The sequence below is a fragment of the Vigna umbellata genome, chromosome 5 (genome assembly GCF_029865625.1).
Source record: "Vigna umbellata cultivar VRB3 chromosome 5, Vumbellata_1.0, whole genome shotgun sequence".
Classification (NCBI taxonomy): domain Eukaryota; kingdom Viridiplantae; phylum Streptophyta; class Magnoliopsida; order Fabales; family Fabaceae; genus Vigna; species Vigna umbellata.
Genome location: NC_142169.1, coordinates 64790786 through 64817083, shown reverse-complemented (window position 1 = coordinate 64817083; position 26298 = coordinate 64790786). Strand labels below are relative to the sequence as shown.

The following is a 26298-nucleotide window of genomic DNA, read 5'->3' as shown; positions in this document are numbered from 1 at the left end:
ATATTTTAGAATATTCTGAAATACAAATTGTGTTTTGGGTTATATAATCTAAAATAATTCTGAAATATAATTTCTGTATTTAAGAGATTATACATTCTGAAACATTTTAAAATTATACATTCCGAACTCAAAATGAAAAAAATATGATAAAATTAGAATTTTAAAATATACGAGAGTGGAGGATGAAATTATGGAAGTGCATGGAAAAACAGCCCTTGTATTATTGCTATTTACACTTGTATCCTCCAAGCGTACTAAATTCTTTTTTCAATTACATACATACCCCTTTGAACCCTGTTTTTACACCCTCCACATCTGTTACTTAAATCCTACTTTTTCACATATTTTATTATTCTTGAAACCTTAATTTTGAATTTCCATTGAATTTTATATGTACAGCCTCCAAGTTATTTTAAATATATTAGTTTTTTAATACATCAAAATTAATTATTTTAAAATTATAGTAGTGCAATAATAAACACATTTTTTTCGTATAGTTTTAATTGTTATGTGTTTAGCCTTTCTAATTATACCTTCGTACAAAAACTCTTATGCTTGTGTGTTTATTTTGGGAATTTACTGTTTGTGAGGAAGGAAAAGAGAGATTACTGTGTTCATTTCATGTGATTTGTGTGGATTTGTGGGTAGTGCTGTCAAAATGGGTTGTAACTCACGAGTTAACCCAGCTCACCACGGGTTTGAGTCAGATTGAGTTTGAAAAAAATGTAATTTTTTTGTGCGGGCTAGTTTTCAACCCGGCTCACTTAAAACCTAGCTCACCGGGTTGAACCCGTGGTGAGTCGGGTTGGCTCATCAACCTACCTAATTTTATTTAATTATTTATTATTTTGTGTTTCAATATTCTTAGTTAGCATTTTTTTTATTATATTGTAGATGGTGATAAAGAAGATGTTTCAAGAGAGAAAAATATTATACATTTATCTATTCAAGACTCTAATATTATAAATGGACAAGTGATACAAAAATTATCAATATTAAAAACTTATTTGTTCATCTTTTTTATATGTTTTTGGATTACGCTTGGATTGTATCATATTTTTATATTTATTTTGAATTTTCTTTGAAGTTTAACATCATTTTAGAGTGACATTTATTTATATTTGAATTAAAAAAAATTGTAATTTTTTTTTAAAAAAAAATTATAATTAAGTGAACTAGTGAGTCAATCCGTTTAATCCACCAACTCGTGGTGTGTTGAGTCAGGTTCAAATTTTTTCAACTTGCTAATAAATAAGTCGGGGTTGGGTTGGCTCACTAAGTGACCAACCCATAGTGGGCCGGACCGGGTCGAGCTGGGTTACTCGTTTTGACAGCTCTATTTGTGGGTGATGAAGGTTAAAACCAATCCTTTCTCATATGAGAGGATTTGAGAGATGAGAAATAAAATTACAAAATAACCCTTTACAAAATAATCCTTAATAATAAATAATAATAATAATAAAAATAATAATAGTAATAATAATAATAATATAATAATAATAATAATAGTTATAATAATAATAATAAAAAAAATTTCATGTTAAAAATTAATTTTTATTTTTTTTCTTGTAATAATTTTTACAATTATATATAATATTAACAATTATAATTTTATATTACTTTTGTATTAAGGGTATTTTGGTAATTTTCAATATTTACCAATTAAATAATTTCTTTTCTTTGTCACATCGGTCAAATTCTACACTAATTTTTACAAATTTTACTTCCAAATCCACTCTTATTCACTTACAAATCCCTTCAAACAAACAATATTCAATTTACTCTCAGATCTCCTCAAATCCATCTACTCACTCTCCCTCGAATCAATCCTTTGAAGTGAAGACAAATCAGTATAATTACAAAAGTAGTAAAAACATACTTAAGTAAAAATTAATATTAAATTTAAGAGAAATTTGTAGCTATAAAATTACAATACATAAAACATATATTCCTAATAATATTAACATCTAGAGATAAAACTTGCAGAGAAAAATTATATTCTTGTTGAGTGAGAAATTGAGACCGAAGAACATGAAGAGAGAGATAAGAGCGCATTGATCAGAACAAATTTTAATTATGAGATATTTATGCTGATAATTAAAGACAATAATTTGAATAAAAAATATTTTCAAATAATTACATATTAAATTTTTCTCACTCGTATGATTCATTTTAATTTTGTATATCATATTTACGTTTTTTTACTCTCAAAGAATTATACTCCATATGCTTCTCTGCACAATTTTTAAAAAGTTAAAAAATTTCGATGGTCATGACTTCCTCGCGACCAATACAAAGAATAACCTTTCCAGAACAATGAAGGTCACAGTTACTATTGGCATATCCTATTTTTATATTAACGAGGAAAGTGTGAATCTCTTATTAGAAAGCTTTACACGTCAATTGTAAACATACATCAAATCATACATTTCAATAATACAATCAGAATGGTAGTTAAATTGTACTTCAAAGACGAACTCCTTTTGAAAATGTAAGCAAAATAAAATATAAAAAAACACAAACTGGTTCTCAATATGAAAAAAAATAAATTAGAACAATTCTAATGGGCTGTGAAGTGTCTGATGTCCTTATTTACAGTTTTCTTTGGAATCATATAAGGACAAAGTAACAATATTTGTGAATGAATGAAAATAAATGTAAATATGATACAACTATATACAGGTTGTTTTCCTTTCAACTAAAATGAGAAAAACAAATTGAAATTCTCTCTATTCAATATAGCTTCTCCTAAAATCTTTGGATTCGTACAAATAATATATACAATGTGCCCTGCATTCACAAGACATAATATAACAAAAAATGGTAGTTGGCAGCACATTTTCAAAAACTGAATTGAGTGACCGAGGGTCAGTGCAGTGTTCAATAATATAAAATTTTAGTCACTAACCCCAGCTAGAAAGAGGACACAACAGAATAATCATAGCATATAGAATTAGGTTCAAAGCAAAGCCAAGCCAAGCCATCCAACTGGTTCTAAAGCAAATAGATTACTTGGTAAACATTGAGCAACAGAAAGAAAATGTCCTCCAACATTGGGGGATATTCCTATCTGTTTTTGATCTTATGGTAATAAAAGGACCTCGTCTCTACAATGCCCCAATAAAACTGGACCCCTTCAACGCAGCATTTAACCAGTAAGTACCAATACCATGAAAAAGCAGTCTGCTAGAATTTCTGTATGACAACTGAATTTGCCAGTCCTGCCTGTTCTATGGTCTGAGTTTCATCAGTTATAACCCTTGAGGGGAAACCCATTATCTGAAGTTGATAATTCTGCCGACTACCAGGTCTAGATGCATCAATGAAGGCACGGATGTCACTGATCACGTGCTGATGATTAAAATGTGATATCAAGCGGGTTCCATCAGCCAACCTAACTTGTATTGAGGTCGATGGCAGTGATTGATCAACAACCAGGCCCGCAGAAGGAGATGGCGCAGTGGTTGGAGGTGTTGAGGAAGCAGTTGGCACAGATGTAGAGCTGCTTCCAAGAGTTCTTCCCACTCCCTGAAATGGAACATGCTGCTTTACGGGTTCCTGTAAGCATGACCAAGTACACTAGTAATTTACACATTGGGCGTGTTTGATGTCAGATACAAGTAATTATGCACAACAAGATAACAACATTGCTTTTCAAAATACAAAAGTTCAAAAGCTCCAGACGTAGTCAAGAATGCCTACTAAATTCATTGTAGTTTAATAGTAAATCCGGGCACAAACAAACCAAAAAACTAACAGGAAACTTACAGGATAATTCTCATTCCTCCTTATGAGGTTAACATTAACAGATGACCTCCTATCTGCAGGTTCAAGCTCTTTGGGACACTCAGATTTCTTTATACTCTGTATTGAAAAATAGCAAATATTGTTGAGCACAAACAACCATAACCATTTTATGTAATCAGTAAGAAAGTAATAGTAACCCAAACACGACTCAGCGGCAGCATTCTTACATGGTCATGAAATAAAGCATGAAAGCAACTGAGAGAATAATTATAATAAAATATTCTGAATTTCTTAAAATGTAAATAAAAAGGTGATACGAGTATAAATTTAGAGGATAAAAGGTAAAGTGGGACGTTCGGGAAGGTGTCGGAAAGGAAGAAGTGGAAGCCCGTTTCCTGGGGTCCACCAGCACACACCCAATGGTTGGGATCTTAACAAAATTGCTAAGTGGCAGGTGAGCTAGAGGTGGGATCTGGTGAGGAATATTTTTCTGTTTTGAAGAGAGAGAAGGTGAGAATATAGAGGAGAGGCGAGCACATCTTTGAGAAGGGGGGACATGGAATATGGGACTTGGGACTGAAGTCATCCTATCACGTACAGTGAGTGGTTCTTCTCCTCTATAGTGCTTTGACAGACTGAACAATAATACATGAATTTCTTTTATCTCTTCTACTTTGGGCTGATTGCTATCAATTGGCATCAGAGCACTCAATCCTGAAGTGCATGGTATTGACGAGAAACACTATGGAGAAACGGATAGATGGTCTCGAACAACAATTGGCAGAATTGAAGAATCTGATTCTCTCGCAATTGGGCAGACCACACAAGCGGCATTCCCATCGTCGGAAAGTGGTGCAATGTGGGACGAACAGGGAGGTGGAGGGTGAGGACGAATCGACCTATTCTACTCATTCAAGTAATTGCGAATCCTCACGTGATTTTGGAGAGTGCAAACTGAAGATATCTATCTTCAGAGGAGACAATGCATACGGGTGGGTTCTCAAGGCCAAGAGGTACTTCAAGTTGAATATGGCGGAAGAGGAGGAGAAGTTGGATGCGGTGGTAATAGCCTTGGAAGATAAGGCACTTAGCTGGTACCAATGGTGGGAGGAGAAGAATTCACAACTCAGCTGGGATGAGTTCAAGAGCGTGCTGGTGTTGTGTTTTCAACTAGGCTTGGTGCAGAACCCTGTTGCGCCGCTGTTGAAGATCAGACAAACCTTGTCAGTCATGCAATATCAAGAAAAGTTTGAGAGGGAATCCGTGTCGTTGAAGAAGAAGGAAAGGGTCATGCTAAAGGGAATTTTCCTCAACTGGTTGAAAGAGGAAATACAAGCTGAGTTGAAGTAACACGATACGAGCTCATTAGAAGAATTAATGGACCGTGGAGAAGAATTTGGCCTTTCGCAAAGCAGGGTTGTTCAACATGGAGAAGGGAACTGATAGGGTACTTGTCAGGCCCAATCATGGGTTTACGTGATGGGAAAGGGGAGGGAATAAAGAAGGGAATTCTATTAAAGGTGTGGAAATAGAAGTTGACAACAAGAACGTTGTAGGTGGAGGAAGTTATCGCAGGTGGAGTTGCGAGAAAGGAGTAGGAAGGGTTTATGTTTTAAATGTGGTGAGATGTGGGGTAAAGATCATATTTGCAAGATGAAGCATTACCAGCTAGTATTGACTAAAGAGGAGAAATCAAATTAAGGGGAAGAAGAAGAGGAAGAGGAAAAAATTCCTTCCTTGAAGGTCTTACAACTTTCATTGAAAAGCATGGAGGGTTATAACCTCTAATAAATCCTTCAAGGTTCTGGGAAAATTACGAGGATTGGAGGTGCTGGTGTTGGTTCATTGTAGGGCTTCCGGTAATTTTATTTCAAAAAAATTAGTCACTCTCCTGGAGTTGGAAGTGCAGGACACCCGAGAGTTTGAAGTAGAGGTGGGAACAAGAGAAGAAGTAAAGAAAAGGGGAATGTGTAAGCACCTGAATTTAGAAGTGCAAGGAGTGTTTTCAGCAAAATATTTTTATAATGGAGCTAGGAGGAAGGATTTTGTGTTGGGGATGGATTGGTTATCAAGTTTGGGAGAGGTGAAGGCCAACTTCAGAAATCTTAGAGCTATCTTGGGGGCTCCGGGGAGAGAAGAGGGTGCTAAGAGGTGACCCTTCCCTGTGCAAGTCTCAAGTATCAAGGAAAGCACTTAACGAAGCCCTTCACAATGAAGGTTAGGGATGTGTACTCTCATACCAAGCTAAATGAAATAGAAGGAGGAAACCTGGAAAACCTTGAAGAGGTTGCTATTTTGGAAGAGTTTGCAGAATTATTTCAAGAACCTTCAGGGCTACTAAAACAAAATCCAAGCTATGTTGGATTGGCCCGTTCCTAAAGATGTTAAGGAATTGAAAGGATTCTTGGGCTTGACAGGTTACTACAGGAAATTTGTGGAGAATTATGGAAAAATAGATTGGGCTCTACAATTAAAGAAAACCATTTCAGTGGAATGAAGCTGCTCGAGAAGCCTTTGAGAAGCTTAAAGCATGCATGACTGAAGTTCCAGTCTAGGCTGTATCAAATTTTGAAAAATTATTTGTGGAAACAGATGCTTTGGGTCAGGGATTAGGAGCAGTTTTGATGCAAGAAGGCCAACTTGTAGCTTATATGAGTCACACACTTTCAGAAAAAAATTTGAGCACGTCTGTGTATGAGAAAGAGCTGATGGCTATGGTGATGGCAGCTCAAAAATAGAGGTACTACTTGTTGGGAAGGCCCTTCATTGTGCACATGGATCAAAGGAGTCTAAATTTCTTGGTTGACAAAAAATATTTGGTAGAGGGACAACAAAAACATATATCCAAGCTCATGGGGTTCAACTTCAAAATAAGATTCAAACCTGAGCTGGAAAATAAGGCAATTGATGCTTTGTCTCGCAAACTGGAAATGTTGTCCATTAACACAATTAAATTTAATGAATGGGAAGACTTGGAGATTGGGATAGAGAAGGATGTAAAACTGAAGAAGATCCTCCAAAGAATTGATAGTGAACGAAGGGGACCATCTAGGGTATAAGGTGCTGAAGGGTTATATTACCAAGACAGATTTGGTCATTCCTAAAGGATCTCCAAAGATTAACTCTATCTTGAAGCAGTTCCATGATACTGCCGTAGGGGGCCACTCGGGATTTTTTAGGACTTATAACAAAATAGTTAACCTTCTATTGGAAGGGAATGAGGAAGATGATCCAAGCTTATGTAAGAGGGTGTGACATATGCCAGAAAATAAGTATCAAACCCTAAATCAAACAGGGTTGCTACAACCTCTTCCAATTCCCAAACAAATCTGCACTGATATATCCGTGGATTTTGTGGGAGGATTGCCTAAATGTGGAGGAATGGATATGGTTTTAGTGGTGGTGGCAGGTTCACAAAATATGCTCATTTCTTAGCATTAGCACACCCTTATAGTGCTAAAGATGTAGCTGAATTGTTCTTGAAGGAAGTGGGGAAATTTTCATGAATTTCCAGAGTCAATTGTTTCAGACAGGGACAGGGTCTTCATGAGTTCTTTCAGGACAGAGTTGTTCCTATTGGCTGGAATTAAATTGAAATTTAGCTCAGCTTACCATCCTCAAATGGAGGGTCAAACTGAGGTGGTGAATAGGTGCTTGGAGACCTATCTCAAATGCATGATAGGGACAAGACTTCGACAATGCATAGGTGGTTGAGTGGGCTGAGTTTTGGTACAATACCAATTACCGTGAAGCCACGAAATGACTCCTTTCAGGGCCCTTAATGGTCTCGACCTCCCTCTTGTGGTTCAAGGAGATGTGCCAGCTACTCTCATGGAAGAAGTAACCTCCATGATGCAAGAGAGGAATGAGACGTTGACTGAACTCAGAGATCACTTATTGCAAGCCCAAAACCACATGAAGCAACAAGCAGACAAGCATAGAAAAAGGTGGAATTCAAGATTGGAGATTGGGTTTACTTGAAGATCCAACCTTATAAGCTAAAAATATTAGCCAAGATAATTAATCAAAAGCTGAGTCCTAGATATTATGTGCCCTATGAAGTAATTGAAAGAGTAGGAAAAGTAGCTTATAAATTGAAGTGGGAAGGTAGCAAGGTGCATCTAGTTTTTCATGTTTTCTTATTAAAGCCAATTGTGTCAATAAAGGTAATGGTGCAACCACTTCCTCTGTGTATAACTAAGAATTGAGAGCTGGAAATGCAACCAGAAGAAATTCTAGCTCCTAGAGAAGGAGAAGGCAAGGCCCCGGAGGTGTGAGTGAAATGGAATGGTATGTCATCGTGTGAAAATTCTTGGGAATCTCTACAGAAGATGGGTGATTACTTTCCTGAACTTCACCTTGAGAACAAGGTGAAAATTATGGGGGATGGAGTTGATATGAGTATAAGCTTAGAGGATAAAGGGCAAAGTGAAAAGTTCAATAAGGTGTATGAAAGGAAGAAGTGGAAGCCCATTTCATGGGATCCACCAGCACACACCCAATGATTGGGATCTTAACAAAATTGTTGAGTGGCAGATGAGCTAGAGGTGGGATCTAGTGAGGAATATTTTTCTGCTTTGATGAGAGAGAAGGGGAGAATATAGAGGGGAGGTGAGCACGTGTTTGAGAGGGGGACATGGAAAATGGGACATTGGAACTGAGGTCATTGCATCACGTACAATGAGTGGTTCTTCTCCATTGTAGTCTTTTGACAGAGTGAGCATACATGAATTTCTTTTATCTCTTCTCCTACTTTGTGCTAATAGCTATCATGTAAATAAAAAAGGTGAATTGCATGTTAAATTTGTTACGGTGTTTCATTATTTCTTGAACATTATTCTCCAAATGTTAAATCCTCTAACATTAGAATTTGCATTTTCTGGAACACAACCTCATTACTTCCAAATAATTTTACTCTCAGTCCATGAAGGAATCAGAATCCTAAATATCATCACCTCTAAAAAAGAAGCATTTTCAGGGTCGTCCAATCTCCTCAAAGGTCCATCGTTTACAGTGAAACCATTACTCCAGAAAACAATGTTGTGAACAACAGACTCGGGTTGCTGATTATTTGTTGACTGTGCAGTTTCCCCCGAGAGTAACCTGCCAGTTCCAGCAAAGCTAGTTGACCTCTGGGGCTCCTGAAGCTGATCAAGAGGCCTTTCGACAGCACCAAGTTGCCTAGCTTGATTGAAAATTGCATCCACGTCATTTCCCTTTGAAGGATCCTGGACAAGCATTCCACTGGAGATATAATGCACAATGGTTAGATACTTTGTAGGAAATAATTAAATCATAAAATCAAATGAATTAGATGCGTGGATCAATAAATGTTTTGAAAAATTGTGACAGCAATAACTGTAATATCCAAATGTCACTCTTCCAACGAAGGTAGTCAAAAGTGAATTTTTGTCTGTAAGGTGCTTGAGGAGTAAAGCATACAGGTGAAGTTTACAGCTCTGTTTGGAAATTTTGAAGAGGATGAAGCATAGATGTAAGGTACCACTCTACTTGAAATTTGTTTAATGCGCGAATGGTGGGGATCCCCTTTCCTTTGTTTGGAACTAAAGATGATAATTACTTGAGTTGAGTAAATTACAACTATAGAAAACTGCCTCCAAATATAAAAAAGAAGTGTTCCATCCAAAACCCTCTAAATGAGAGAGTACGGAAATTTTGAAAGTTAGGATAATGTAGTTTGGGTTCCCGTCCTTAACCATTCCACTTCATTACCTGAAAAGCTCTCTAAAAATGGGTTGATTATCTTTTATCATTTTGCTCCATCCATTCAAACACAGCTTAAATGTGAATATATTACACTATACAAAAATGTGAATATAGCCATCCCTATCGATACGTTCACGCTACCAAGCTATATAATTTGATAAATTCAACTTTTGAGAATCTAAACCAGCTTAAACCAATCATCACTTTGGCAACACTAGAAATTATGATATGAAGTTCTACACAAGTCACTATAGACTTCAAAGGCTATCAAAACACAGAAGCATTGCTATTAAACCTAGGAAGAGTAAAGATATTTCCTGTTTTGGAAACAAAAAAAGAAATCACCAAATGATAAAACAAATCAGAATTTTTATTTTTTTTTCATTTTCTTGCCCCATTCTTTTACTAGCTAAGAGGAATCTAAATGGTTTTCAAAAAGCCCAACACCTATACCACAAAAAGTAACCCGAATTTATGCAAAATAGCTTCAATGTAAAAAGTTCAAAACCTCTCATTAAAAGCATGATTGTATTGCTTTTATTAATGCCTTATAATAAGTTTTCAAATGTTTCACCTAAAATGAGTCATAAAAATCTGAAATCACTTTATACTGGTAAAAGGGCAAAAAATAAATGCTTGTTTGTGTTCCCATTCACTGGCCTCCAACTTACATTCCCAAAAGGCCCTATTGTTACTTATGCATTGAGTGCACTTTTGGTTTCTCGTCAGGTTCGGATTAAGCAAACGTGGATCCATGATTCATATTCAAACTAAAATTACTTTGAATAAATTCCATTTTTCAAATCCAAAACGTGGATCCAAGAATACAAACACCAAGCTAAACACACATGGAACCTGAATTAGAATGACCCGCATTTTCAACAGTAAAACAAACATGCGCTGAGCTGAAACCTAATCACTAATTCCTGTTAGAGAAATCTTCCTCTGCAATATCACAATAGTATGCGATCAATCAAGTTAAACCAGACAATAGAAACGGGGAAGAAAAGTCATCAATCAACACCAACAAAAAACAGTCACAATCTATATCCATAGGAAGCTAAGGCAATCAATAACATCACCAAACCAAAACATTAGAATTCAGAAGACAAAATAAAACGCACCAGCAAAAATTGCAATTCTTATTTCAAATACACGAATATTATATGATTGAAAAATAATGTTCCCAAAATCGAACCTAGATGATTGACTGGTGATACGCCAACTTATTGTAAGTCAACTCTAATAATTCTTACAGTAAAAATCCATAAGGGAATATATTATTTATACAGTGTGATATTAAGAAGTTTCTAAGATGCGGACTAACATTAAAACTAGTGATATCGATAAAACTTTATTCATAGTTTTTAGTTTTGTTGTGTCGGTGTGATAGAATACAAGAATTGAAGCGTCAGCGAATGAATGAAGAAAGAAAGAGATAGATTGGGTAAAGAGAGAACCTCTTCTCCCCTCCGGTGTAGTACTCCTGAGGGCCATCGGAGTCGCTGTCCGAATCGGTGGACGGACGGTTCAGATCGGCGAGAGTGCGAATCCTGCCTGCTTGGCTGCTCGATGCCTTTTTGTTGTCCCGTGACGCCATGTGTATGAAGATTTCACAAGATGAAACGCAGCGAAGAGAGAGAGAGAGAGAGAGAGAGAGAGAGAGAGAGAGAGAGAGAGAGAGAGAGAGAGAGAGAGAGAGCTTTAGGGAGTATGTGGTTTGGCTCTAAGAAGAGTGAGGCTGAGGCATGTTTCACACACAATGCTTTGCCTTTGCGTTGCTGCCAAGTAGTTCTGATCTGTGTCTTTCTTCTAAGATTCAGCGCAGTAGCAATGTAATTCCATTCTGCTCACAATTGTTTTAATATCAACATTAAAAGCAATTTTTTTCATGGAAAAATACAATATTTTGTATCATCAATATATTTGGATTTTCTGATCTCTTGATTATCAACATAGTATAATTTGTTAGTAGTTACCGTAACGAATTTTGTTTTTATAATATAAAATATTTTCTAAAATCTAATGCAACTAAAACTCAAAAGCTTATCTAAAAATTAAACACTTTGTAGTTCTCCATTGAATTGATGTTTGAATTTGATTTAAAAAAACAAAATTATTCAATCTGACTCAAAATTGAGTTATATGCACTTAAATAAATATAGAAAAATTTGAATGACCATGGTTAAATAATTTTATATCGTGAATTAAGTAAAATTGTTGTTGGTATACTTTTAATAAAGTTATTTTTAAAAAGTTAAATTTATATACATTATTAATCATTACAAGCAAGTTAAAACTATTTTATAAAATGAATATATTATTTCAAATAAAAAATAATCTATTCACATTGTGAAATAATTTATATTAGGCTAATTTAGAATTAAAATCATACTTTAAAAAATTAATTGTGTCTATATTTCCAAACTTTTGCTATGTCACATGTCAAATTACATTAAATTTTATATTTTGTCATAATTACTTACATTCCGTACTCATTAACTTTGATAAATAATATTTTTTTTCTCCCTACATATTTATTGGTATACATTAAAAAAAATATGCATTTACAATTTTGTGGTTAATTGATGAAATAAAATTTCTTTAAAAACATATAAACGTGTGTCGAAAAAGTGGGTTGTGGACATGTTTTTCCACTCCCCTTAAGGGTTATGCCAACAAATCCAAAAAAATATGGTAAGATATAACCACACTTGTTTGTTAGCTTTAGAAGAAATATGATATAATATCACCATACATGGTAGTCGTTACCACATTTTCAAAAAATGACTTAGAAGGTAAGAGTATATTCCAGTGGATTTCTTGTTGAATTTCTAGGCACAGCTAGAAATAGAATAATAACACAATCATATAGAATAGAAAATTAGGTCCAAAACAAAGCCAAGTAAAGCCATCCAACTGGTCCTAAAGCAAATAAATTACTCATTAACATTGAGCAACAAAAAGAAAATGTTCCCCCAACACGGGGGGATTTCGATATATTTATGACTTTATCGAAATAAAAGTACCTCTCACCTCTACATACCCCAATAAAACTGCATCCCTTCTATGCAGAGCATTTAACCAGTAACGACTAATATGAAACGGCAGTCTGCTAGAATTTCTGTATGACAACTGAATTTGCCAGTCCTGCCTGCTCTATGCTCTGAGTTTCATCAGTTAGAACCTTTGGGGGGAAACCCATCATCTGAAGTTGATAATGCTGCCGACTCCCAGGTCTAGATGCATCAATGAAGGCACGGATGTCGCTGATCGTGTGATGATGATTAAATTGTGATATAAGGCGGGTTCCATCAGCCAACCTGATTTGTATTGAGGTGGACGGCAGTGATTGATCAACAACCAGATTTGCAGAAGGAGTTGAGGACACAGTTGGGTCAGGAGCCACTGATGTAGAGCTGCTTCCAAGAGTTCTTCCCACTCCCTGAAATGGAACATGCTGCCTTTCGGGTTCCTGTAAGCATGACCAAATGCAGTTATAATTTACACTCTGGGCGTGTTTGATTTCAGACTCAAGTAATTATGCATAACAAAAGGACCCGTATTAGATTTCAAAATGCAAAAGTTAAAAAGCCGCAAAACTAGTAAACAATGTCAACAAAATTCAGTGCAGTTTAACATAAATGGGACAGGAGCAAATAAAAAAACTCGAATAAAAACCTCACAGGATAGTTCTCATTCCTTCTTATGAGGTTAACGTTAACAGATGACCTCCTATCTGCAGGTTCAAGCTCTTTGGGACACTCGGATTTTTTTATGCTCTGCATTAAAAAATAGCAAATATCATTAAGCGCAACGAAAAAAATCATTTTATGCAACCAATAAGATAGTGAGAGTAGCCCAAACACATTTCTGGGGCAGCATTCTTACACGGTCTGGAAGTAAATTATGAAAGCAACTAACCAAATACTTAAATAATAAAATATGCGGGATTTCAGAAAGAATTTAAATAATTTTCACCAAAGTATAAGAGGAATTTGTTAAGATCTTCCCTATTTCCCAAAAAATATTCACCAAAAACTCAATCCTCCAACATCAGGATTCGCCTTTCATAGAACCCAACCTCATTATTTTTGAATTATTTTACCATTAATGGAATCAGAATCTTAAACAGCATCACCTCCAGAAATGATGCATTTTCAGGATCATCCAATCTCCTCAAAGGTCCATCATTTACAGTGAAACCATTACTCCAGAAAACAATGTTGTGAACAACAGCCTCAGGTTGCGGGTTAGTAGTAGACTGTGCAGTTTCCCCCGAGAGTAACCTGCCAGTTCCTGTAAAGCTAGTTGACCTTGGAGGTTCCTGAAGCTGATCAAGAGGCCTTTCAATAGCACCAAGTTGCCTAGCTTGATTGAAAATTGCATCCACGTCATTTCCCTTTGAAGGATCCTGGACAAGCATTCCACTGAAGATACAATGTACAATGGTTAAATAATCGATAGAAAATAATCAGATTATAAAATCAACTGAACAAGTGTATGCATCTGCAAATCTCTTGAAAAATTGAGACGCCAGTAATTTTAAATTTTCAAATTCCAAATGTAAAATACTTTCTATCAAGAAATCAAAGTGATTTTTCACTGTAAGGTGCTTGATGATCTAGAAAAGCAAACAGCTACATTTGTAAATTTTGAAGAGGATGAAGTGGAGTAGGTCGGAGATGGAATGGTGGCACTCTATTGTTTGAAACTTCTAATGAGGGATTGTGGGGATCCCCTTTCCTTTATTTGAAAGTAAAAATAATAATTACCCAAGTGAGTATATTACAAATTCATCTTATAGTATTGCCCTTTTAATATCCTTACTTTTAGCAAACAGGTTAAGGTGTTGGGTTGAAATTATTGAAGACTAACCTCCCTCATTCTGCTCCACCCATTCAAACACAGCTTAAAATTGAATACATTACATACTATATGAAAATATCACTAAACATATAGAGATATAGGTATTGAAATCTAAATTGCTCAAGCTACTAGGCTATTTAGTTTGATAATTTCAAATGTTGTGAACTTAAACCAGCTTAAAGCAATAATCAAATGGGCAATGCTTGAAGTCATAATATAAAGTTCTACACTGGTCATTATAGACTTTGAAGGCTATCACTGGGAAGAGTAAATATCTTGTCTGTTTGAGCAAAAAACAAAACCATCACCAACTGCGAAAACACAAACAAGTGATAAGCCGAAATCTAATCACTAATTTCTGTTTAAGAAATTCGTCAATGTACCATCAAAGCAGTATGCCAATAAATGTCTTAGTAAATGTATTTGTGTCTAACTCAATATCACAAAATTGACTTGTAAGATGAAGTTTATACTCCACCTATGTATTATGATTTGGTAATATATCAGTTGATATAGATCTCCATCAAAACTGATCAATATCTCTAAATTAGGATTATATATTTGTAGGCGGCAAAATAGTCTCATTGAACTTGACTAGATTTATGTATAACTCAACCTCACAAATGTGGTCTGAGATCTGCACTCGTATCTATTATGATTTGGTCATGTCCATATGGAATCTCCAACAAAGTGTAAATGTTAATCCAGGCAAGAGCACAGGGAGGAAAAGGTTACCGATCCAAACACACAAAATAGTCACAACTTGGGTCATAAGATAAACAAAACAATAACAACAAAAATATGATAGACAAAAGCACACATGCAAGCATAATCACTATTCTGAATTCAAATAAACATAAATCATGCTAGAAATTCATATGATCGAAAGAAAAAACTGTTCCCAAATTCTAACCTAGTTCTTGGACTGGTGGTACGCCAGCTTGATGCAAGTCAACTTTACCAATCTTTAAAGTAATAATTGGTAAGGGAATATGTATACAAGAAATTTTATTAGGAAGTTGTTAGAGTTTCTATAGCGTGGACTTAAAAATAAACTGAGTGAGATATAAAACACCTTTTGTTGTTTCTAATTGTGTTCTGTTGGTTGATAGAATTCAAGAATTGAAGCATGAGAAGATATGAAGAAAAGAAGAGAATGATTAAGAAAGCAGAGAACCTCTTCTCGCCGCCGGTGTAGTACTCCTGAGGGCCATCTGAGTCGCTGTCGGAATCGGCGGAAGGACGGTTGAGATCGGAGAGAGTGCGAATTTTGCCTGTTCGGCTGCTCGACGCCCTCGATGCCTTCTTGTTGTCCCGCGAGGCCATGTCGATCAGGATTTCACAAAAATCGTGAGAAAAAGTCACTTCACTTACCCATTTTTTTTTTTGCCTTGCGCTCTAATATTTAATACTCTCGTTATATTCACAATAAATGCAAGGTACTTTTTGTTGAAATTTTAAAAATCGAATAATGATATAAAGTTTTAAAATCTAATAAGGATTCGAACATATTGCAAATAAAATATTTTTTATTTTTTGAATTTATTATATGATCTACGTTGATAACTTTTTATGAAATTGTCATGTAACTTGTATTTATTTATGAAAATAATTAATTTAGATAAAATTTAGCAAATATATAAATTTGAATATATAAGTTTAATATAATATCAAATTGTGTAAATGCATATTAAAAGATTTTTTTTATTATTTCTGAATTATAAAAATATGTATTCGCAATGCATTTTGAAACTTAATATCATTATTAGTCAGGTAATCTTTTTATCTCAACACCTGGTTTATCGTTCGTATCCAAGTCGGATAAGTAAATCTGATCCAAGTTTTACAATTGGAAAAACATGTAAATTTTAAACTTTGAACATCTTACACTTTATATAAGATTTAATTCTAAAAAGGATAAAATAAGACTCAAATGAAAAAAAGTAATCCAATCTGAAAAACTAATTTAGATTAGATTGATTTTAAATTTTAAAATATAGATTGGAGAAAGTGTCAAGCAAATCTAATTAATTTGACAAATTGTTTCTACAATTAATTTAAAAAAATTCTTCAATGTAAAATCATTAAAAACAATGCATAAAAATTAAATCTATGAAAAACTACAATGATAATCAATTAACAAATTTCGTTAGAATTATGTTCTGATTAAAAATAAAATAATTTACAAAAATACATTTTATATAGCAATATATGATTGAATTACCCGGTAAAAATTGTCCATGCTGTTGATGCATAAACTTATTCTTGATGATGTAACCTAAGACAACAAATTTGAGCACCAAAAAGAGTAAATAATTAAACTTCTAAATTTCACCGCGCATTTCAACTGAGCTACTTATTTCTAGAGAAGGAAAAAAGGTCACAATTTCACTAGGTAAACCTGTGTTCTATCTTAATAAATTAAAATCACATAGTCAAACAAAGAATTCTGATGCTCCCTTTCAAAGAAAATAGAAGAGAAGATGCTAGTGACACTAACTTCTGTATTCTCTGGTTTCTATTTTTACCATGTGAAACCAATCAAATACAGCAACTCTATTGTATATATAAACCAATTACAGACAAACACTTGTAATTTGTAGCATATAAAAAAAAGGTTTAAGTGGCTTAGTATAGTATCTTGGGGTGGGAAGAGGTTGGGAGCTTTCTGTTTGCTGCAGCACTACGCAGCGCCTCCTGTCGACTCTCGGCGCATTCTATGTATTCTTGCAAAGCTGGAAGCTTCGCTTTTTCCCCCTCTTTAGGCACTTGTCCTCGAATAATCTGTCCATCAATTAACAATACTAAGATATCACTGAACACTAAGACTGCAAATCAGAAAGAAAGAAGATTACCTTTGACGCCCACGATCGTTCTGCTTGCTGACAAACATCTCTAATATCTCTTCCAGACAGACTGAAACAACAAAAAAAGGAGCAAAGCATTTTTTGAGACAGGGTAAAACAATGTAGTTAATTGGAGCCTGTTGACTGTTCAAGTTAGGAAAAAGGCTTATGAGCAGTTATACATGATTTCAACGATTAAAGAATGTGTCATGGTGAAAGTAAAAATAAGAGGTCAATACATCTACATATTTCCCTCATCTTCTACCTTCTTGCTTGGACTACCCACCAATTTGTAAACGATAACTCAAGGTGCCAAACTCTAAAGTTAACCCAACTTACTCTTCAGTAACTCTTGCAAATTCTTCTAGTTCGGGTTTGGACAGGTGCTTTGCATATTTGGATGCTATTTCCTGACGATTCCGATGATCAGGTAAGCCAAAAGCGATCATACTATCAAACCGACTACAAGCAGAAGGAGAAAAAAACAGTTAGGGTGTAATTCCTCCATGATTAACCGTAATTTGTATTGATGCTCACCTGATTAATGCGGGATCAAGGTCTTCCTTTCTATTTGTGGCAGCAATGACTACTACTTTCTTATCCTGCTCAAAGCCATCTATCTGCAAAATTTGCTTCATCCATCCGTCAAATTGCATAAAAAAGTAAACTTTCAGCGTGTTTTTATTTAGTTTAGACGAGTTATTGATACAAGAGTTTCTACCTAACAAGGACTTTTTTCTACATTTAAGAGTTATCAAGATGTTTACTGTCGTAATACGAAACTCCATTCCTTTGATTCCGGGAATACTAAAATTTCAATATTATAAAAAGCTACCACCACAACAATCAAAACTTATCCCAGTAATTGGTTAGTAAATCAAACAACACTACAAAGCTCTTAAAAATCAAAGAACATATCATAAATCAATCTTGACGAGTACATATAATATAATGCTAAATAAAACTTACAAACTGAAAATAAGTCTTTATAAACTCTTCAATACAAAATAAAACTTCAAAACTCCAGCACATAATCCTTTTCTAAAGACAAAAGGTATTAACACGCCATCACATGTATCATAAAGCAGTAACCAACAAGATTAACCTGTCTCAACAAGACTGACAATATTCTGCGTGTAGCTTCATGCATTTCATTGTCACGTGAAGCAGCAAAAGAATCAATCTGTATCCAAAAATGTAAAAACACAAACAATACGTAAAGTAGTTTTCCAGAAAATCAACAAGTGAAACAAAGCAACTCTATATCAACATTCCTCGTTTTGTTACCTCATCCAGAAATATAATAGCACCATTTGGAAGATTGTTTGCAAGCGAAAACACTTTCCCTAGAAGACGTTCACTTTTACCATAGAACTCAGACATTATTGCCTCAAGTGGAACATATAGTAAAGGGACACCCTGCCAAATCAAGTTCACCGATTTCAGTTCACTCTATATTTACCCCTCATAATTAATACCATATTGCAGACAATGAAGAACCATATGCATAGTTATTATTGCCCTTTATGTGATCATATTGAATACAGCTCTTTACACATGAGCTCAGACGTTTTATAGCTGTTTTCAGTTAACCAGATAACATGAAAAAGGTTATATTCAGTTATGGTTAACTTAATTTACAACCAGTTAATTTGATCAGCCCTACCCTGCCCAAAACACCAGCCCAAATCAAAGATGGAGGTACAATTTTATCAATCTATTTCCCTTACCCCCAGAATTACAGCTGGCAAGAAGGCCAGCTCTTCCCCTGTGCCCAAATAGTAACTCTATTTCAATTAAGAAAAGATTATTGTCCCACTCAATCACCCTCGTTCCTCCTCCTTGCAGCCACAGTTGCAAAAAGAAGAGGTATTTACAACTATTGAAGCAAGTCTCTTTGAAGCACCTAGACTCATCAAATGAATTCATTCTTCACTGTGACCACAACATTCTTAAAGCATAGCTCTGAAATAAAAAAATAATTCTACAGAAAATCACACTCTAAAAGCTTACAGAACAGACATACAAACCAAACTGTGTAGAATGAAAACATGCACAAACAAAGTTAGGATATATAGTAATATTAATCAACAGTAGTCAATACATGGTAGAGCTTTCCCCATCAAAAACACAAGATCCAACTTCCTGGTGACAGCTAAACAACAAATTTTGACATGGAAGTGGAACATCTGTACCCAAAGCAACAACTTCCATAAATGTAACTTCAAGAATAGTTTTAATGTATATTTTTCTGTTGGTAGAGGATAGGGCAGGATATTCACATAAAGCAGTTTAAAAACAAAGCTAAGGGGTAAAATTGTAAAACAATTAAAAGCAACATACCGCTTGATTGGCAATAACACGAGCACAGGACGTTTTCCCTGTACCTGAAACCATAAAATGTGCTATTCAAACATACATTAAATGTGGATAATGCAAATTAAAGGCTGTAAACTGATGCTGTCCAGTAACTTCTAATGAGATTCAAACTTCAAAGAGAAGCAGTTCAAAGATGCAGTTTCTTACTGAAACAGTGGCATAATCTACTAAATATCTAGGATCCTGCGCATGAAATAAACGCAGTTCAAACTTCGGAGACCATAAGTATATTTGATATGCCAAAAACGCACATAATAAATGAAATGATTGTTAGAAATTAGAAGATGTGAAAATATCTCAAAAGTATCTTAGCATTGGTTGCCATGTTCTCATACAATTTATTTCACTGATTTTAATTAACAGTATAGATCTAGGTCTTAAGAACAAACTTAGCAAGACATCATTCCATTACATAACAGCATATTATGCAAAACCCATTTTTCCCTCAATCTCCTCCCCCTCTGTATCCAAAATCAGATACCTCCAACATGGTATCAAAGTGATATCATAAGACCTATTTCATCACTACTTGGCCGCTAAATTACCTCAACTAAGGAACATTTACGTTATTTCCCTTCAAATTTATTGTCTCTCTTGCCTGATTCTTCTTTGGCATTAGGTCACAACTATTTTATCATCCTCACGATCATCAGCTTTGTTCTTCATTTCAACCATCTCCTTCACCAGTTTCTTCCTCTGCCAAGTAATTTAATTTTAATGCGTCAGACATTGATTCCTGTCATTTACTTAAGGTTTCAATCTCCTTGACATGTATTTTACCATGTCCAAGATAGTTTCTGGCTGCTGCTGCTGCTGCAGGCAACCTACTGCCGTATCATTCAAGATGGTTCAGACCTTTGCTTTCAGTTCAGCCTTGGTGCTACCAGTCCCTCCATCAGCTTGCCCCATGACAGTCCTAGAGAATCATCTTTGTCCCGCCAGTCTATATATCTTAGTACCTTTTTGTAAATGGTTTTTAGGTTATCAACAGTTTGTATTGGAGAAAATAGCTTTCCTTATGAGAGACTTTTTTTTTTCATATCGATGTTTTCCCTTTCAGATTCTATTTCTTGTGAGAAAAATTGGCTTTTATAAAAGAATGGAAAAGGCAAAACAGAAAATAGAAATTCAATCAAACTAAGCATGCCCTGAATGGATTACAACATTATACAGAAAACATATAAAAGAATGTAAATGACACACCAGGTGGACCTTCAAATAGCACAGCTCTAGGTCTGTTTGACTCAAACTTATGACGAGTCCCTCGGGCAATATCATCATATACTTCAGGACTATGCAGTGCCAATAGTATTGTATCTTCTATTAATCTACAAAATTAAAGATTTAAGTAAATTTACTTTCGTGCATAATGAGAAATGAAAGCTGAACACATCATGTTTATAGATGATACTAGGAGTTAAAAAGTATGGAAAAACATTTAAAAAGTGGCGGTACATAGCTCTTGTGAGATATAGAGACCACATTAATCATATAAGCATGATCAAGTTGGCTGGATTGACAGACAAAACTCCCATTCCCTTTAAATACAGAATCTAATCGCATTAGGCTGAAATATACATAAATAATTAGAGAAAAAATAAGTATACGTCTATTTTAGTTTTGCCCACTTGCAACGGAGGTGTCAAAACAACAAAATTAAAAACCATCATGAAAAACATTTGCGTTCACAAAATTAGATATAGAAAACTCAGATAGTTAAAAATCACAAGCCAAATGTCCAGCTTTACATACCGTTTTTGATGTTCATAACCAGCAATGTTGTCCCATGATATCTCTGCATCTTTCGATATACCTACGGGTTCATCAAGTCCATAAATTCTCACTCCCATACCCTCAAGATCAGAAATAGATTTATCTACAGATGGCACCTTTTCAGTCTCTTCCTTTGGTTTTCTTTCCAGGGTGCTTTTCTGTCCCAACTTGTTACCAGCTAATTGTAAAACAGAGATGAAAGCATCAACCTCTTCAGGACTTAATTCCCCTTGCTTAATGAATTCAATTTCCTGCAATATTAAAAATTTTCTACTGAATAATGACCATTTTTTTCAAAGGAAAAAGGAAAAATAATGAGGAGATCAAATTAAGAAATATGAAAAAAAAAATAATACTTACAGCCTTATCTGAGCCAACGAGAGAATGAAATATGAGTATACATAGATCTGTATCTTCTGTATTTATATCTTTCGATGACATGTCATCCCCTGGAATATGTTTTTGTTCTGATGGATGAGAAAGGGTAAGTTGCCAAGCAACTGGGCTGTGGATAGGCGACAAGAAAATGAGGATCATAAATTGAGTGCATCACTACAGTAAACTGTAAATGAGAGGACTCAATATGTATCAAATGCCATAAACATGCACGCTAATATTCCCCAAAATCACAGAAATATAGAGTGAAGTACCTGTTCCAAGCTCGTAATAACATGTCTGAACCACCTCCATGGGCTTCAGCCTTCGTTCCAAGACGAGCAGTAAGATTTGCAATAAGTTGTGAAATATCACAACCATGAGGAATTTGAAACTTAACACTGACCTATAATTGTAACTCCACCATCAGATATGGTTTTTATTTCCATTATAGTAACAGAACCTTAAGATCGCATCATCAAAACTAGAGCATAGTGGTTGTTAATTCTTTCTTTTTATTTTCGAGACAAAAATAGTAGAATGCACCCAAATCAATGTGACTGAAGAAAAAGGAATGGTTGAAGTTTAACAATGACACGCAAGACAACACTTCGCAATCTCGGCGGAGTTCAGATTGCATTAGAATGCAATTTTGAAACGGGAAAGATTGGCAATTACGGGCATTTGCTTATTAAACCAAAATCATTTTAAAACATAATAACTTTGGAAAACATAAACCACAAAGAAGTTATCAAGAACCCACTTGTAGTTTTATCTCCCATGCAATCGCCCTCAAGTTGAGGCAAATTACTGAATAACAATGTGTACCAACCTTTTGGCCTTTAACGGCAACAGAGAATGAAGGATAAGAACCGTATCGAATTCCTCTACTTCTAATCAACTCCTCAATTCGCTCGCGTTCCTTCTTGGCTCTTTCTTGGACATCCACAGTAGCATTATCCGCATAAGCCACTCCCACCAATCCAGATCCAAAAACACCAGCAAAGAAGACCGGAAGCCATGAATAATCCTCGGGCAAGACTCTGGACATCGAAACATCGGAAGAGGAAAACCAAGAAGACGCAAATTCTACAGAAAAAAAAAAACGAAGAATTCACGACGTAGGTTATAAAAATCGCAGCGTTTGAAAAGAAAATCGACTAAAGTAAGTTCTGGAAAATAAAAGAAATAGGAACTTACTGGGATGTGTAGATAGACGTGAGGATCGAGAAGTTAGGGTTTGAAAAGAGGAAAACGAACGCCAATACCAACGCCACGCTCGAGCTGACCTAGCCAAACGCTCCATTGAAGAACGAAGAAACGAAAGTGAATTCGAAGTGAGTACGATAGTATATTTCGTTTACACTACAGGACCGCACAGTGTTTCGTGCTCTGCAAGTTCTTCTTCAACTTTCCCGCTTTATATCTAGAACTTTTATATATAGATAGAGACAGAAACAAGAAATTGAAGAGAAAATAACACAAAGAACGGCATGTCGTGATATTACGGAATTAAAATGAAAACACTCTAATACTGCAAAGCTTATATTAAAGAGTTATAACGTTGTAGAAAATCAAATAATAAGATGAATGATTAAATTAATCAATAATAATAACACTGTGAAAAAAGTAAAAAAAATAATAATGTCTTTTAAAAGTTAAATTTTGTTAAGCCTCTTGTATATGTACCGTATAAATACTTTTAATTTTTATTGTAAAATTTTGTAACTTAACTGTACATGCAAACTCCCTGTATAAAATCTCAAAACAAATTTGAAAGTATAACAAATTGTATAAAAAATGTATAGGAAAAGTATATTACCTTATAACCCATTTTATTAAGATAATATAGCAAGAAGAAGGTATAATACCTTATAAAAAATTTCTATATTTATTATTATTATATTAATAGAAGAAGGTCTTAAGCGATTGCTTTTTAGAACAGAAATATGAATATATCATCGTTTTGGTATAAGTCTTAGACAATTTTACTGCGTATAACATTATATTTTTCAACAAATCCTTCTTTCTATAATATTTTATAAGAAAGTTAATAAAAATTAAATTTACTTAAAATTTTAAAACATATATAGGAGAAAAAGCATTCGATATTTATCGCGTAAAATAAATAAAAAGATTCTTAGGATGATGTGGTGACGGAATTATAATTTTTTAATTTATATATGGGGATTATTTGTGATACTTTGAATTAAATCTTCAATAATAAAGATATATTCTTAATTTAATTGAAATATATTAATAAAATATATTCAATAAATATCTTCTTCTTTGTAGTTTTCTTGAATTTAAATTTAAAATTTTTGTCTCCCTCTTACTTTAGTTTGACCGAATGAAGCATTGCAGATGGGTTCAATTATTACTCACCACTCACGCAGCTTCCCTGTTTGTATGGGCGTCTACTGGCAAAGCCAAACATAAATCAGATAAGAGATTTGGAACTTTGAATCAGAAACATATACCTTCAGGACCAAATCATGGTACATTTATAATACTACACTTCTCCAATGCAATTTTCACTCAATTTAAGCACACTACGTGTTTGAAGCTTCTTCTTGTGTAATTAACACGCATTAACTAAAATATTAGTTTCTCTCAGCAAACAAAAAATTTTGATCCATCTCTCACGATGTTGGGAAAAGGAAAGCCGGATATAGTTTTCGACAAAAAGTTACTTTCGGCACCACACCTCCTTTTCTTTTATCATCTCGATATTTCAAAGTTATTATACAGATTAAATTTTATCATTGCATATTTTATTCACAGTTATCATTTAATTTGAACAAAATATTAGTACAGCTTAGGTTAACATATTTTTTTTTATATATATCATTTGCTTGTTCATCTTCTCTTGGCTCTATTACTTCTGGCGTCAATATTTGATAATTAATTTTTTGTAAGCAATTACTTTTCCAAAATTATATTTTTTTTCTCTCTAGAAATTTGAGAAATGTTTTTTTTTTCATTCATATCTTTCCGGATAGAAGGCAAAACGCTTTAGGTTAAAACTGTTCTTTAAAATATTATCTAAGTAAAAAAATGTCCTGATATTCAGACAATCTATTTTGAGTTATCACATTAATACTAAGAAGAAGAACACAACTGCCTAGTATTTATCCGGAGTACTCAAGCAACAGAGTTCCTTTTTAAAACACAACTCCTAATTTAAGTAAATAAGAAGTCAAAACAATTATTTATCATAAATGTCATGAATATCATTCAAGCTATAAGTATAGGTTTATTGATAGAAGGAAGGAGAATCGTAGTTAATTGTGGCTATTACTTCTTGCACCAGATTCCTATATCCTAAAATTTTTTAATTTATTTTTCTGAACATATTAAAAAGGATTGGAATTTTTTCTTATACAATCATTTTACTTTATCTTGACGCTATAATAATCAATCAAACTCGTATAGAATAAAATGAATAGTAGCAAAAGATCTTAATTGAAGTTTTTTTTTTCAAAACGCAAAAGAGGTTAATATTTTATATATTATAGAGTGAAATTCATTGAAAATTACTTTTCAAGACAATAAAAATTTTCAAAACAAAAAAATTACTAAAGTGCATGTCTCTAATGAGATGGTCCATAATCATATGTTTCATTACTTTATAAATGTTTGAAGTGTTTCGTGACAGGATAAAGTTAAATTAATTGTCTCATGCTTATTCCATTTATAAATTAGCTTATCTTGTCTTTTGTTTGTGTTTTTTCTTGTTTATTATCTTATCTTTGTTATAATTATCATTATTTAGTGTCAGCAAATGAATAAAGAAAGTAACCATACATTTGTAGATTGTGATGATGTTGCTCTTTAGTCCCTGTATTATCTTTTGTTCTGTTCAGTACCTATAGAAAAATCAATTTATGATTTGATTATGTCATAATGTGTTGGAGTTGTAGATTGGGCAATGTCATTGTTATATGTTAACATCTTTCCATAACTATAATAGAAATTATCCAATACATAAATTATTTGTTTTGAAATATTAACTACGTTATACTTTCTTTTAATATAATCACTCAATTAAAGGAGATGTTGCCATCATCAATAATATTAATATTTATCTAGATAAACATGAAGTATTACATTTACATTTCATTCTCAAAGAAAAAGAAAAGAAGTGTTAGTGAAGAACATGTTTTAAAGATAAAACATCTAACAATTTATATTGAATAAATGTTTAGGATTTTAAATTCATAATAATATATTTTAAAATTATTTCACATATTTATTTAAATATTTCCCCTAAAATGAACACATCTATGTATAAACAATAATAACTATATTGAATGAGTGTTTTTATTGAAAAGAGTATTTTTATATTTTTTTTAAACTGTTTTATCTCTTTAAATTTATCTGACCGTTTTTAAATTAAATTCTAATATTTTCAAAAGAAATTTCCAATCAATAAAATATCTTTAATTATTTTATATTTTAATTATAATATTTTTTAAACCGTAAACTCTAAACTTTAATAATCTAAAATAAGCATTTATCTTGCACATCCGGTTTAATTATTAAATTTGTTATTTAATCCTTATATTATATATATATATAT

General features: G+C 33.8%; 3 protein-coding genes across 3 annotated transcripts; all 3 read right to left on the bottom strand.

Moving 5' to 3' along the window:
- Positions 1–2914: 2914 nt before the first annotated feature.
- On the bottom strand, positions 2915–11312 carry LOC124827626 (plant UBX domain-containing protein 4-like). Its single transcript, XM_047300720.2, has 4 exons — positions 10935–11312; positions 8703–8991; positions 3769–3864; positions 2915–3558 (listed from the first exon to the last, which is right to left on the bottom strand). Exons 1-4 carry the CDS (start codon positions 11072–11074, stop codon positions 3187–3189), a joined length of 897 nt encoding a protein of 298 aa, XP_047156676.1. The 5' UTR covers positions 11075–11312; the 3' UTR covers positions 2915–3186.
- Positions 11313–12325: 1013 nt separating this feature from the next.
- LOC124827625 (plant UBX domain-containing protein 4-like) lies at positions 12326–15737 on the bottom strand. Its single transcript, XM_047300718.2, has 4 exons — positions 15521–15737; positions 13616–13904; positions 13161–13256; positions 12326–12949 (listed from the first exon to the last, which is right to left on the bottom strand). Exons 1-4 carry the CDS (start codon positions 15667–15669, stop codon positions 12590–12592), a joined length of 894 nt encoding a protein of 297 aa, XP_047156674.2. The 5' UTR covers positions 15670–15737; the 3' UTR covers positions 12326–12589.
- Positions 15738–16729: 992 nt separating this feature from the next.
- LOC124827624 (P-loop containing nucleoside triphosphate hydrolases superfamily protein) lies at positions 16730–23156 on the bottom strand. The gene is made up of 13 exons (XM_047300716.2): positions 22917–23156; positions 22549–22805; positions 21992–22122; positions 21702–21846; positions 21321–21592; positions 20772–20896; positions 19533–19576; positions 18477–18608; positions 18295–18372; positions 17727–17809; positions 17529–17651; positions 17199–17259; positions 16730–17127 (listed from the first exon to the last, which is right to left on the bottom strand). Exons 1-13 carry the CDS (start codon positions 23020–23022, stop codon positions 16972–16974), a joined length of 1713 nt encoding a protein of 570 aa, XP_047156672.2. The 5' UTR covers positions 23023–23156; the 3' UTR covers positions 16730–16971.
- Between the last annotated feature and the right edge of the window lie 3142 nt (positions 23157–26298).